The sequence below is a fragment of the Stylophora pistillata genome, chromosome 14, assembly GCF_964205215.1.
Source record: "Stylophora pistillata chromosome 14, jaStyPist1.2, whole genome shotgun sequence".
Taxonomy (NCBI): domain Eukaryota; kingdom Metazoa; phylum Cnidaria; class Anthozoa; order Scleractinia; family Pocilloporidae; genus Stylophora; species Stylophora pistillata.
In genome coordinates, this window is record NC_142532.1 from 3,894,879 (window position 1) to 3,909,764 (window position 14,886).

A 14,886-nucleotide genomic window follows, 5' to 3' on the forward strand; every position below is an offset into this window, starting at 1 on the left:
TGTGTCCTTTGGCTTTCACACTCAAATGGCTATCCGCTGGCGTGGGAAGAACTGTGGAGATTGAAGTACCTTGAATCATTCGCCCTGAGGGTCTTGTTTTATTTGATAATTAAGATACAAGAAAGTGAAAGAAGGGTTACGAGATACGCGATTTTTCTAAAGAAATTTGTGAATTCTAAAAACTTTTTCACGTCTTATACATCGTAAGAGTTAAGACAAGTTTCATCATCACCTTCAACGTATTGGGCAAACGGTTAAGAGAATTGATGGTTTGACCTCAAGGTTTTTGTGATGTGTTCCGGAAATACCAGAACTGTGACTCATCTTTCTATTAATTTCCAAAGCCTTTTCTTGCACGCACAGTAAATAAATAAATAAATAAATAAATAAATAAATAAACTTTCATAGCTAACACAATTACTGGTAACCCAGTAGTTTACATTGTGGGCTGTAAAGTTGATATACACTGATATGGATTTTTACTGAAGATTAATATTGAAGCTCTGATTGGTTCATTAGTTGAAAAAGTACTCGTTCGAAAAGTCCGCTTTGAAAATGTGTTAACTAAAGCCATGGGATACATAATTTCCCAACAAGGCAAACAGCAGAGTTTAATCTAGCTTAAGACCTTGTTTAATCTAGGGTTATATGATACAGGAACTACTGTTCTTCTTTTGTTGAAAAAAAGACAAAACACAAGTATCGAAAACTGCTTTTAATTTTAATTCAGCTACATAGAATTTCAGTCTCAACTGAAAAGTACTTAGTTCTACAGCCAATTTTTGTAGCGTTTTTAATGCCATATCTTTCAGCACAATATTCACTGTACATTAAATTCGTCTCGTAAATCGTTTAATTTCTTCTACTTTTTGACAAAAATACCATTCATTTTCAAACACTTGGAGGTTAGAAGAGTCTATGGGGCACGCCTGTATCGGTGCAGAATTGTACATTAGGAAGAATAATAATCTGTTCTTGGGGGAAGGGTGATTCGTCTCTTTTAGCTACTTTAGAGAAAGACATTATTTTGTTCCATGCACCTCGAAGACGTCTGGGCTTCGTGAAAGTCAACAAGTTCGCGTCCTCTCTAAATTATTTCTGTGCGGGAACAAAGATATGTGTTCGTACACTTTTGAAGTCACGACAAACACAGAATCTGAGATGGTCGGAACGGGATCCATAGGTTTTTTATTTTTTCGCCGCTAACAACCGTAACCTTGCACGTTTACGAGGTAGTCGTCTTCTGTCACGTGATTTTGAAGTTGGCTGTCAATTGGTCCTTGTCCAGGTGCTTTGCTATTGGGGGGTAGGGGTAACGCACTCGCTCACCACGCATGTCAGGCACGCACGCTCTCGACATCTTTGGCGCTTCAAACTCACGCACTCTCGCACGCTCTCTCTGTGGTCGCCGTCACGTGATCAATTCTACAAGAGAAGGAACTAATGGTCAGAAAAGTGAAATAAATTGTAAGAGAATAGTTGGAGACGGGGGAGTATGGACGCGGAATCAGAAGCAAAGCACAGATGTCGCTTTTGTCTCTGTCGCGTGAGACAAGTAAAAACTTAATTCTTTGAGTCGTAAGCCGACGGATGGTCTGATAACTCATGATTGGTTGGTTCTCCTGCCTGTTTTTGCGACTCAGACCACAAGCAGATCACACTATGTGTTCGTGGTTAATAATTGTTGACTTGAGACAAACAAGATCTATGAGAGTTACGAAAAATCTCTGAAAATTGCATATCTAAATTACATCTCGGCCAGAATGTCTCAACATAAAGAGTAAATACATAAAGAGTAAATCGACTCATTTGTGATATTTTTTCGCCTTCATGGGCCGGAGGCCAAAAGTAATTCGGTAATTTTTTCGTCTTATGTCTACAATTATTAACCACGAATATATAGTATGGTCTGCCTGCGCTCAGACTATTTAGTTTTCACATGGTCGTGAGTGTCGGAGCCATCTGCGGAATCAGAGGGAAATGAACCTATCTGACTCTTGGTATCTTCCAGCTCCCCAGTAACGTCGAGCATGACTACCCCTTCGACTTCGACTAAGACTCCGATTATACATCTGTCTCAGACGCTAATAATAATAATAATAATAATAATAATAATAATAATAATAATAATAATAATAATAATAATAATAATAATAAACCTTTATCATTATAATGACTAAAAATATTTTTAAAAAATTATGATAAAATAGATTAAACTGTTTAATAAAAATCTAAGAAAAACTGACGGTACACGCTTCGTTTAATAATAATAATAATAATAATAATAATAATAATAATACGTTTACTTGACCTTTAAAGAAGGAGAAGATAAAATATTATAATAATAATAATAATAATAATAACAACAATAACAACAACAAACGAAACAGCCTTAATGTTGAAAGAACATAACATTCTACGGTAACAGCAAGAAAAGTCTGACTCTTCTATAGACTCTCGTATATCATAAGTCCAAGCGCACCAAAGCAAGATCCAAGATCACCCTTAAATAAAAGATTAGCAATATTTTACTATACCGTACGGAACTGAGTTTGAACAAATACCGAGACGTATCTATCGGATACAAAATTTGTATTTAACCATACTTCAAGACTTAAAACGGATTCAACGCGTTTGTGTATTAGGGAGAGAACTGCTGACTTACAGCTAACTGACCTGCTGTTGTTTGAGCTTGCGCAGTTCCTTAGTTGCCCATGTAGCGACTTGTTTGGTTTTGTGTGTCTTTGATCGTCGCCCTTCTTGTAACAGCTCGTTGATGGCTTGCTTTTCGAGCAGGACATGAACTTGGGCCCCGAATGCTGAGCAAATATCTCTACGAAAACAAAATCATTAAAATGAGTAAAATGCATAGATAGCATGATTCAGTCTCTGGGAACAAACTTTTTTAAGGCGTCCTAATCGACGCGAAGTCGCCAAATGGTTGGTGCGCTGCAGTCCCGATTAAAAGGTCCCACTTCGAACGCAAGCCGGGATCATGGGGAAGACACTTCTATCTCAGTGCCTCTTCAGTCTCCACTTAGGCCCAGAGGAGTTAACAAATAGTAAACACCACACGCACATTACTTAGTTATAGATGCACGCGGGAGGTTACTAAGCACGAAAGAAGCGTAAGTCGCGCGAGAAGATAGCCGAGAGCTTCTCTTGCTTCTTGAGTGCTTAGCAACCTCCCGCGTGCATCCAGAACTCAGTGGCGTACACCGTCGTGTTAACCATTTGTTTTGTACCATAACATTGATACATTGTAACAAAAGTGTTCCGTTTTTTTCTTAACAAATCTCACGTGGCCAGAAAAAAAAACATGCTCGCGTCAGCAGAGTACACCAATGGCAAAATGGCGGACACTGAATTGACCAATCACAATGCTCGCTTTACTTTGGTTATGTTATAATATAAAATAGATACCAGTGGAATTTTCAGGGGGATAAGGCTAAGTACTGGCAGCCTAGCTTATGACGGGCTCTTTGTCAGTAGAATTTCCATCACATTTCACCGGTATGTCACGCTGACTTGGAATGTGTTGGGGTACCCAGTGATTACAAGAGACGCAGAGTTGTGAGTTGTGAAAAGGTCGCCATTAACTGGAATGAAGCATTTATGTAAGCTTTTGAAAGCAGACAGACCCCAAAGGAGAAAGAATAAACCAAAAGGTAACAAGGATAGTAGAGGACATACAAATAAGGTAATCTGGTTTTCTCAACTAACTTAAAATTGTAAATTGGCCACCGTAAAGAGTTAAAAAGCTGACGTTTCGAGCGTTAGCCCTTCATCAGAGCGAAAGACGAAGGGCTAACGCTCAAAACGTCGGCTTTTAACTCTTTACTAAGGCCAATTTTCATTATGAACTCATTTGATAAAACCAAATTACCTTGTTCCCCCCCCCCACCCCCCCACCGACGCAGCTCCCGACATACAAATAACACGGTTTGCAAATGACGAACTTGAAAAGTAACATTAATATCCACATTCTCCACACTGTTCTCTTTACATTTTCTACGGTTGTGACAAGGAGAGTTTGTTTGACAATCAGGAGCTTCTCCAATTGGTGATCGTTTCCTTTATTCTCATGACCTTTAGTTTACATTTTATTTCAGGGTGATAATGCAAAGGAGAAATTTGAAGCTAGTCACTCTTAGAGTTAAAGTGTTGAAGGCATTACCATGGGATGAAAAAGATCTGGATCAATGATTCAAAGCCACATCACTCGGTTTACCTGAGCGGCTCACAAACTCCTCATACAATGAATAAAGGCTGATAGTTTCGAAAGAAACTGTTTGGGGCTGCGTCGGTGGGAGTAACGAAATAATTTGGATATATCAACAAAGTTGAAATGGTAAATTGGCCACCGTAACGAATACAATGTCCTCATACAATGTCCTCATACAATGACCACCTACCCAACAAGACCACAAGCACTGGACACATTGCTTTCCGTATGATCCACGTCTGTTGCTATGACCTCAATGAAGTTGATGATATGCAGAAGGTGAGGCTGAATTACATCCAGAACTAATTTAAAAATCACAACCGCAATAAGACTGAAGGATTGAAGATGATTCGAATTACAACTAACAGCAAGAATGAATGACATTAGAATAATTGCTTCACTGGGTACCATTTAGGGTTCCATAGTAAAAGGTTTCTTTTAAAGAAACTGGCCAAAAAGGGCTCAGGTCGCCCCCTTCTTTAATTTTACGGAGCCCTATTTCAAAAATGGGGACCCAATAAAGGGAACCCAATACAGGGGACCCTATAAATGACCAAATAAAGGGGACCCAATTAAGGGGGCACTACAGAAGGTTTCAAAGTACTTGTAGAGTATATTCAGTGAGAAAACGAAGAAGCTACATAGCAGCGCTCGTACAAATCTTGTTGTCAATTATGTTTTCGAACACATTATTTAATAAAACGAACACGACTTTAAAATACGTAGTGCTTAGCCTTGAGCACAATTTTTTGCACCCCATTTCACGCTAAATCGTAAGTTTTAGGCGGTATTTCTTTTCCAATTACGGAAATCCTGCAAAGCTGCGCTCTAGAACAAACTCTGACGGTAAGAAATTCGGGAAAGAGAGATGTTAAGGAGCTTCACTATACTTACGACCAGGTGTGGGACTGGGTCCGTCAGTAGAGCCTTTTAGTCCTTGTATAATCCCAGTGTAAGCTTCTAAACATCCTTCCCTGAGCTCATTTAAGTAGTCCACCATGTCATAATCCGCCTGAAATTCAGACCGAAAGATTTGGGGTAACTATCTTGTAAGAGAAATTGCTCAATACAGCAGATCAAATAAAAACCTGATATCAAGTTTGGGGAGGACAACCTCCCAGGAACTTCAAACTTCCTGGAAGGTTGTCTTCTCTCCACTTGGCTACACTTCCTTCTATCCTGGAAGTGTAGCCAAGTGGACAACGGCATCAGTCGGCGTCAAAAGATTATTCTGTTCTGCAGCTGTTTGTTTTGTGGAGAATCGGTATCCAGTTGCATATCAACTGGATAACGATTTGTTTTCTATATGACGTTTTTACCCTTAAATAAACAAATCAGATATAAGTTATGTTGTGATTCGCCAGCCAACATTTTGTATCTTCGTTTCCTGGTTACAAATCGAACTGAAATGGAGCGAAGGTTTCAGCGGAGAGAAACATTGGAGAAACTGAAGGAATACCCTTGAAGAAAAAGTGGCAATCAACAACAGAATCAGCCCACTCGTAACGCCTATTTCAATGAATCAAGCCCGGGCTATGGTGGTCGAAGGTGAACTCTCCCCTCCTCCTTTCCTGCCTTCTGCCCTCCCGTACCACGTCCCCTCCCCCCCCCCCCCCGAAACCTACCATCCTGATTCTCAACAAACTTGACCTTGATTGATTGAAGTTCCCCTACACAGGCTCTTAGACCCTGAACAGAAGTCCGTTAAAGATCGTTCATGGGCGTATAGGTTGTCACAAAAATGTTGAGGTCACCAGTATCGTTTGTTTTTTCTCTCTAAGCTTCACAACTCATTTTAGTACTTTCAGAACGTTTGTATACATTGAAATCTATTTTTTTTAATCCATCCAACTTTAAATAACTTACTTTGTCCACAATCGTAACAGATGCTTGATTCAGAGTTGCTATGACAACATCAAAGTAGGGAGAGAAACTGGGCCCGATGGCTAAAGCAACATCACCAAACACCGAGAGAATATGAGGTTTGACGCTGCGATGGACATTTGCGTCCTGTTAAAATGCAAAATGAAACTCCTTACTAGAAAGAACAAACACAGCAATCGAACGTCAACGCATGTACGTGCGCTGTAACTGCGAAAAAAAAAAACCAAAACAATGCAAATGAAGAGCACCACAAAGAGTACCTCAAAGAAGAGGTGTCGCGCATCGTACAAATTTAAAACAAGTGTAAGTAAACAACGTTGTTCTCACCCCCTTTCCCGCTCCCCCGTCCAAATTTACTTACACATAAATTTAGTTTCTGGATAACAGCATGAAAAGAAAAGAATGCTGGTATCAACAGCTACAGATAAGCGTGGAACCAAAAAAAAAAAAAAAACAAAATCAAAAACAGAAAAACCCATCATGCGAGGGGCATGAATCCTGACGATAGAGTGAAAATACTCACCGCCAGGTTCTCCATTAAAATCTGCATGAAAAGGTCACTGACGTTCATTATTTTTTCTCCCAGTGCTCTAGCAATGTCTCCAACTAGTCCAACAGCGGCAACACAAACCTATTATAGAAAGATGGATGGAAAACATTATTACAGTGACAGAGAAACTACTTATTCATCTACTTGTCTGTTGTATAATTACTCACGTTCTGTTACTCATTGATTGAAGATGGCATAAGCATGCCAAAACATGTCTCTCAAAAAAGTTGTCTATTTCTTACAATATTTGAGCTTTAATTGTCACATCTCACAGATGTGTGTTAAACAGATAAACAAATTGGTGTTCTCAGGCGCGTAGCGTCCTATACGCATATACGCACGTGCGTACTTCAAGTGACCAGAAAATTTTGAAATTTTTAGCAATTGATTTTTACGCTCAGTTTACTTAGGTTTCTAGATCATATGTACTTGTGCGTACTTGAAAAAATGACCACGCTACGCGCCTGGTTCTTAAGAGATTTAAAAACATTATTACCAGTAATGTAATGCCGCGTTTATACAAAGCTTTTATTCCACTACACTTTCAATATTGCTCCCTTGCAAGTACAATACAAGTGCAGTACATTGATTCATTTACCCGTTTGGCTGATTAAGTATCACCTCTTCGCATGGCTGCTGACTCTGCACATTGCAGACTTTTAAGCCTTGCTTGGAGACCAAAATAATCCATTTTAAAGGACAATGGTCATACAGAAGAAGAAGACATTCTTTAACTTAGCTTGGTCCTTAAGTTAACATTAACGTGAGCTAAGTAAAGTTAATGCTAAACGGCATCTTGAATGCTAAAAAACAATAGCCGAACAAAACTACATTGACGCTGATCGATCGACTGTGTTAAATTCGGCATTGCTTCACTGGAATTTACCACTCAATGATAATAACTCAGTTATTAAAGTAAGGCGGGAACAATGCAGTTCCTTTCCTCTGAACTATATATTTAGGAGAGTGTTTCAAACGTTATTTCACTGAAAACACACTATTCAGAAATATGGCGTTACTGAAGTGCCACAAAAGTTACACAAGTGCCACAAAAGTTAGACAAGTGCCACAAAAGTTACATGAGTGCCACAAGTTACACGAGTGCCAAAAAGTTACACGAGTGCCACAAAGTTACACGAGTGCCACAAAGTTACACGAGTGCCAAAAAGTTACACGAGTGCCACAAAGTTACACGAGTGCCACAAAGTTACACGAGTGCCACAAAGTTACACGAGTGCCACAAAGTTACACGAGTGCCACAAAGTTACACGAGTGCCACAAAGTTACACGAGTGCCACAAAGTTACACGAGTGCCACAAAGTTACACGAGTGCCACAAAGTTACACGAGTGCCACAAAGTTACACGAGTGCCACAAAGTTACACGAGTGCCACAAAGTTACACGAGTGCCAAAAAGTTACACGAGTGCCAAAAAGTTACAGGAGTGCCAAAAAGTTACAGGAGTGCCACAAAGTTACACGAGTGCCACAAAGTTACACGAGTGCCACAAAGTTACACGAGTGCCACAAAGTTACACGAGTGCCACAAAGTTACACGAGTGCCACAAAGTTACACGAGTGCCACAAAGTTACACAAGTGCCACAAAGTTACACGAGTGCCACAAAGTTACACGAGTGCCACAAAAGTTGCAAGAGTGCCACAAAAGTTACACGAGTGCCACAAAAGTTACATGAGTGCCAGGTTACAATAGTGCCATAAGTTACATAAGTGCCATTAAAGTTACAGAAGTGCCACTGTAGGTTACGCGAGTGCCACTTTGCGTTACACAAGTGCCACAGTGAGGTTACAAAATTGCCTTTATGTCTAGCTCTCTCTCTCTCTCTCTCTCTCTCTCTCTCTCTCTCTCTCTCTCTCTCTCTCTCTCTCTCTCTCTCTCTCTCTCTCTCTCTCTCTCTCTCTCTCTCTCTCTCTCTCTCTCTCTCTCTCTCTCTCTCTCTCTTTCTTTCTCTCACTCACTCTCTTCTTTCTCTCTCTGCAGGACAAATGGATTGTTTTTGGTGGAATGATAGTCACCTGTATAATAATGTTCTTTGTGGTGAAATACTTAACATGATTTTCCTCGGTATAGCTACCTATGTGACGCATTTTGAAGAGACTACTTTTAGTATGAAATATGCCAAAAATATATCGGAAACGACTGAGGTCCTAGGCATGACGACTAAAGATTCAAAGGTGAAATTGGAGAAGGTTAACTGAAATAAGATGCAGAAAAATCGCTTTTTATTCGATGAACTGATGTCCTTCGCTTCTTTTCGAACCAAGAAGTGTCAGACTGGAATTTATTTTTGAAACATCCCTCCATGGAAAAGTTACGCGAGGAGTAACCATTGCTCTTGAGTAATTGTTCAACCTATACTCCTGAGTGTCCAGAATTTGTGTCCTCTTTTGAGGACTGACATTAAAGAGCTTGACTGAATTTATAACCTCTTTGTCCTTCAACTCGAAAATGAACTGTCCGAGTTTTTAAAGCTTTTCACACTGTAAGATTGTCATAAGCTTGAATACGGTAATAAAAAATCAAACAAAGCAAACACGCGTATGGTATAGTTTCGTGTTTAAAACACATAACAAATCAAGAATGATGGAAGTAATATTCAAACTGGCATCTCAGTCAAGAATTTACATAAATCATGGAGTCAGAGCGATTGCGATAAACCCTTCAACTCCTAAGATCCGATTTTCAATTCTCCCCTCTAGCTACTACACATTTCCTTGTTGAGTAGTTATGAGAATTTGGTGTTAGATTAGGATAACAACTTCTACCTGATAAGTTTGAGTATTCTCATTACCTGTTTTCTGGATAATGCATGGATATTATAGGGAGAAGTTACAGGTTAATCACTTCTGGGAGTTAAAGGGTTAAATTGTGATCCGATGCGCATGTCCCATTGAGGCATCTCATGCCAATCTTCCGGCCATCGTGCACTAGCCGCCTCAAGCGTGCCGTGAATCAAAACAGAGTACGGTCGAGGCTTCTTTTATTGGTTAAATAAAAGATCTGAATATGCTGTTCAGGGCAAGACACCAGCAGTGGTTTGTTTATTTATTTATTTATTTATTTTTTTTTATACCGCGTTCCTCCACTTGCACAAGTCTCCCCCCTCTTGCTTTTTTCAATCTCGTCTTGCCCCGCTTGCCAAGATAACGCGAAAAATGGCTCAGTTCCACAGGCGAATGTACTACATTTAACCATCTTAGATAAGGCAACTGAGAAAATAGATTTTTCTCATACTGACCACTGGTTAAGGTGGTACGTCGCTCTTTCTGGGGTTTACTAAGAATTTCGAACAACATTTCAAAAAGAAAGATATTAAATTTCGATGGAGAAATAGGATGCATATGACGCTTTCGACTTTTGTTATCATGGCTGTATACAGGACGCGTGTCCTATATGGACTTTGAAATGGCGTAATATCTTGGAGTCTCTGGGGCTCAGTGGTAAAGCATTAAAGCGTGTAACCTGGTGGTTTGGTATTCAATTCCTCATGGAAACTCAATTTTTTTTTGTCTTTTTCCCATGCCTGAAACAAGACGATTAAACATCTTCAACCATCTTTCAAATATATTTTATTACTTTTTTTTACCCATCACCAGTCTTAATTCTTAGGACTGTTCCACTACAGCTCGATGCACCGTGAAGCTGATCGCTTGGTGTATAAAAAGTATCTTCGTGCCCATGTTGCTTTCTCCTTGTGCGATAAAATGGCAGTGCTATTCATTCATTTTGCGTACTTTTAATATCGTTTTTCCTTCATGATCATGAGATAGTAACAACGCGTTAATTTCTTCATGTTTTTCCTTCAACGGTAAATTACAGTGCGTCGTCATCTTTGCGTTCTTTTTGTTACGCGCTCATCGTAAGAGAATAACGAACAATTATTAATTCGTATGATGGACGATCCTCGCAGTAGATAGCGCTATTTGAGCAATAGCGAAATTCAGACCTGAAAAAAATCAGGCCTGTACGGGACTCGAACCACTGACCTCTGCGATACTAGTGCAGCGCTCTAACCAATTGAGCTAACAAGCCAACTGAGAGCAGGCCGTTAAGTTGATTCGTAATGAACCCGTGAAAGTGATGAATGAGATAGAATAAATATATGAAAATTATTCTATCTCATTCATCACTTTCACGGGTTCATTACGAATCAACTTAACGGCCTGCTCTCAGTTGGCTTGTTAGCTCAATTGGTTAGAGCGCTGCACTAGTATCGCAGAGGTCAGTGGTTCGAGTCCCGTACAGGCCTGATTTTTTTCAGGTCTGAATTTCGCTATTGCTCAAATAGCGCTATCTACTGCGAGGGTCGTCCATCATACGTATCAAATACCGCAGTTCAAAATATATGATTTTCATATATTTATTCTATCTCATTCATCACTTTCACGGGTTCATTACGAATCAACTTAACGGCCTGCTCTCAGTTGGCTTGTTAGCTCAATTGGTTAGAGCGCTGCACTAGTATCGCAGAGGTCAGTGGTTCGAGTCCCGTACAGGCCTGATTTTTTTCAGGTCTGAATTTCGCTATTGCTCAAATAGCGCTATCTACTGCGAGGATCGTCCATCATACGTATCAAATACCGCAGTTCAAAATATATGATTTTCATATATTTATTCTATCTCATTCATCACTTTCACGGGTTCATTACGAATCAACTTAACGGCCTGCTCTCAGTTGGCTTGTTAGCTCAATTGGTTAGAGCGCTGCACTAGTATCGCAGAGGTCAGTGGTTCGAGTCCCGTACAGGCCTGATTTTTTTCAGGTCTGAATTTCGCTATTGCTCAAATAGCGCTATCTACTGCGAGGATCGTCCATCATACGTATCAAATACCGCAGTTCAAAATATATTTTCATATATTTATTCTATCTCAATTATTAATTCATTCACGCAATTTCAAAATGGGTCCTTAAATATTTTGATATTCATAACGGAGTTCTTCTGCTTTTAATGCTATCAGCCTTTCAAATTAGCTCTTCTCGGCTGTCAGAGTAGTTTTCTGGTCGCATGCTACTTCCTAAAATTCAGCTGCCGTGAATTTTTTTCCTCTTGACAGATGCTAATCCGTCACACACAATGCCTTAATTTAGCTTGATTCTTGATGAACTAGCTAAGCGTGCAAACAGAACCCCGCGCTAAATATGTGACGTGGCAGCCGATTATTGGCTGCAGTTGTTAATCCATATTTATCAAAAGTTGCAGAATTTTCAACAAACCACGCTGTTCGTCGTAGAGTGAAGACGTGTCGTCCATTTTGCTGAACATGATGCTGCGCTTTGGAAGGAAGAAGACACCGGACTTGTAAAGAAGTGCAACGAAAGCACTCTTATTTCACTTCAAGAGCAGGTGAATATTCCTTCAGGATAATATCGCCTTAAGTTCCTTTCGAGATCTAAACAAGTCGTATGATCTCAGTGCAACGAAGTAGCACGAACCGGTTACTTGGTCTGAGCGGGTCTCAAGTTAACTCAAAATTGGACCGCTCAATTAGGGTGTTGGCTTCGAGAAAAGCAGAATTTATGTCTGTAAAATGTTTTAAGGGAAACGCTCAAATAAAAATGTTTCGCTGACTAAATGTATCGAAGACTTAAAATTGTATTTGCATGCAGCGACGTGGAGGTGCGGTGACTCGTTCACTCAGTAACATTCTAATAAGTTTTTTATGCTTTCCTTCCAACCATAATTGTGTCAAAGAGCAAAATAATTTTGCAGAATTTTAATATATAGATTTTGTCCTCGTGGAAAGCAAGCCTTCCCTGACAACATTCATATTTTCCCTATCAGGAAGAGCAACGTTGACAAAAGGTTAAGAGAACAAAGTTCTGGTCAAGTGAAGACACTGGAATCATTGAACTTTAAGTGGATACTGCAAAGATAAGAGCTTTAAAATTATTTAGCAATACTAGCAAAAATGGTGGCCCCTAATACGTCTTATTGTTTGTCGAAGTCTTTGTTTTTTCACCAAATGCCTTGGAAAGGATAAAAATGATCATAAAGTAAGTGAACAATTAACTCTTAACTAGCCACCAGTTTTGAAGTAGGCTGTTGTGATACGGATTGTTATGCAGACCCTGAGCGATCACTTGATTCATTTAAACCAAAAGTAATAATTTAATAATCCATTTGGTGTGACTTAGCTAAGATAATCTCGAAGATAATATATGAACTTCATATATTCATTGTATTTAAGATAATCTCGTTGCATCGAATTCAAGACAGAAAACAACTGGAAACTGATATAATCCTGGCTACGAAATGCTGACACTTAAATTAATAATTTCAAAGCTCTGATTGCTCATTTTGTTTGGTTTGTTTAACAGTTAGTATCAGAGTTGTATCTTAGTTGATGTCACACAAAGGTGATGTTAAGGTGGCACTCTTAAAAAATTACTTCGGCCAGTCAAAGACCAAATGGAATTCAAAACTGTAATTTTGATGAGTTTCATTGATTGATCGTGTTTTCTTTACATCAAAAATTACATTGCTAAACGCCATCGACCTACACTATCTTCGAAGACTGACTTTAACGAGCAAAAACTACCTGCGACTTAAAAAACAACAAACAAAAAACAAAACAAAACAAAGCAAAAAAACTAACGCAGTCACCAACGGACTAAACAGAACAAACTAACCTTGATTACTCGTGTTTTCTTTACGTCAAAAATCATCTTGCTGCCGGAACGCCATCGACTTGCACTATCTCCAAAGCCTGACCTTGACAAGCTAGTTTACTAACTTGGAGAAGACTCACAACAGATGATATAAACTAGCTGCATCTTAAAATTGACTTAGATAAACTAATACACAGTCTCTAACGGACCAAACAGAACAAACTAACCTTACCGACTGATCAAAACTGACTAATCAACGGACAACTGACAGCCAGCAGCCATTTTACCGCAAAACTGACCGATCGGTTTTAAAAACTAAAGTTATAGACGTTCGACTTGGTAACAATTGTTTACTCTACTCTGACTTTTGCCCAAGCCAATGCCTCACGATTGGCAATTAAATGACGTCAAGAAAAAGATTGGCAACGATATATTTATTTAATTGAAAATTTGTTCTCGGCATGAACTTTATTAAACTGGAAATTTGGGAAGTTTTATTGAAAAAATATTAAGTATTTGTTTCCATACAAGCAGCAAGAATTTTGTACAGTGCCATCTTAGTTTATTACTGTGTGCTATCAACTGAGCTAGATTTTGATAGGGAGTTATAGATATGTTTTAAAACTCAAATGCCTGCTTATGAGCTCTTTCGAGAAACTGATTAAGATGAAATTTACCTTAATATAAACCAGTTTGAATTGACTTCTGTTTACGACGAAGAAATACAGATTTTCATACAGCTGTTTGCAGAAAGGTTGTCGGAAAAAGCCCAGGTAGCTTTCAAGTGCGGTTTCTTTACATCATTAGGGACCTTAAGCAGTCACCACGGCAACGCCGAGGAAGACGTCGATTGAAAAATGAATTTCTACTTTTAATTAGACTGATTTTAAAAATGGCTGCACGTGTTTACCGTCTCATGCGGCGCCGCTCCTCAACTTCAACATAACGTATAAAAATAGCGTCGAGTTCCGAATGGAAATTCAAATAATTTGCCGTCCGCACACGACGCAAATTTTCGTGATTTTACGCTGTTGTTTTGTAAAGTACGGCTAAGAAATGTATAAAGTTTTAAAACGCACGTGCTGAGCTATTGTTCTGCCAATTAGATGTTTTGTTGCCGTTGCCGTCGTGGTTTGCTTAAGGTCCCTATTATTTCAAGGAAACAGCACTGTAAGGAAGTGGCATAGCGGGTTTGATGAAGTTTTTTTTATTCCCAAAGCTGATTTTAGATTTAATTCTAAACTTGACGAAAAATGAGAAAAAAAAAGTGATAAACAAAACTATGAAATTTGAATATTCAAATCTAGTTTGTGTTACAATAACACAGAAATCGAACGCGTTTAACAACCAATTCTCGTGGCAATTCGCCGTAATTACTTTTTGGCTAAAATAGAACTCGGAAGATTCTGCTCCAACAATTGATACTATTTCATCTCCCAAATTACTTCTCGAGTTTGGTTTAAGAACCTTGAGCCTAAGTGTGAAATTTCCTAGTCTAAAATCAATTTCATAGAGTTCGCTCCAACTTTTTAATTTACATTTGCTTTGGAATTTGATCAAAGAAAGTTGGAGCCTAGTTTTGAAGTATCTGCGGCCTAA

At 39.0% G+C, this 14,886-nt stretch overlaps 2 protein-coding genes and 1 long non-coding RNA gene across 3 annotated transcripts in view; 2 read left to right on the forward strand and 1 right to left on the reverse strand.

The window, feature by feature from the left end:
• LOC111330196 (Golgi SNAP receptor complex member 2) overlaps window positions 1–9,210 on the forward strand; it is a 24,808-nt gene extending 15,598 nt beyond the window's left edge. Inside the window, exon 8 of the mRNA XM_022935018.2 lies at window positions 8,658–9,210. Within this exon, the coding sequence (XP_022790753.1) occupies window positions 8,658–8,732 (75 nt within the window). The 3' untranslated portion in view covers window positions 8,733–9,210. The remainder of the gene's footprint in view (window positions 1–8,657) is intronic.
• Window positions 701–6,789, reverse strand: LOC148716142 (importin subunit beta-like). Its single transcript, XM_088744977.1, has 6 exons — window positions 6,633–6,789; window positions 6,092–6,235; window positions 5,120–5,237; window positions 4,416–4,527; window positions 2,677–2,833; window positions 701–1,425 (listed from the first exon to the last, which is right to left on the reverse strand). Exons 1-6 carry the CDS (start codon window positions 6,678–6,680, stop codon window positions 1,420–1,422), a joined length of 585 nt encoding a protein of 194 aa, XP_088601103.1. The 5' UTR covers window positions 6,681–6,789; the 3' UTR covers window positions 701–1,419.
• LOC148716143 (uncharacterized) lies at window positions 2,831–5,569 on the forward strand. Its single transcript, XR_015995311.1, has 2 exons — window positions 2,831–3,668; window positions 4,113–5,569. It is a non-coding gene; the product is annotated as an uncharacterized LOC148716143 (long non-coding RNA).
• Window positions 9,211–14,886: the final 5,676 nt, after the last annotated feature.

What these genes read in the sequence shown, in the direction of transcription:
- LOC148716142 (XM_088744977.1), bottom strand. Translation starts at nt 6,680, where the DNA reads ATGAACGTCAGTGACCTTTTCATGCAGATTTTAATGGAGAACCTGGCG. An exon ending in CTGTTACGATTGTGGACAAA is followed by an intron (nt 5,238 to 6,091) that starts GTAAGTTATTTA and finishes TCTGAATTTCAG; the next exon opens with GCGGATTATGACATGGTGGA. An exon ending in ACCCAGTCCCACACCTGGTC is followed by an intron (nt 4,528 to 5,119) that starts GTAAGTATAGTG and finishes TTTTTAAATTAG; the next exon opens with TTCTGGATGTAATTCAGCCT.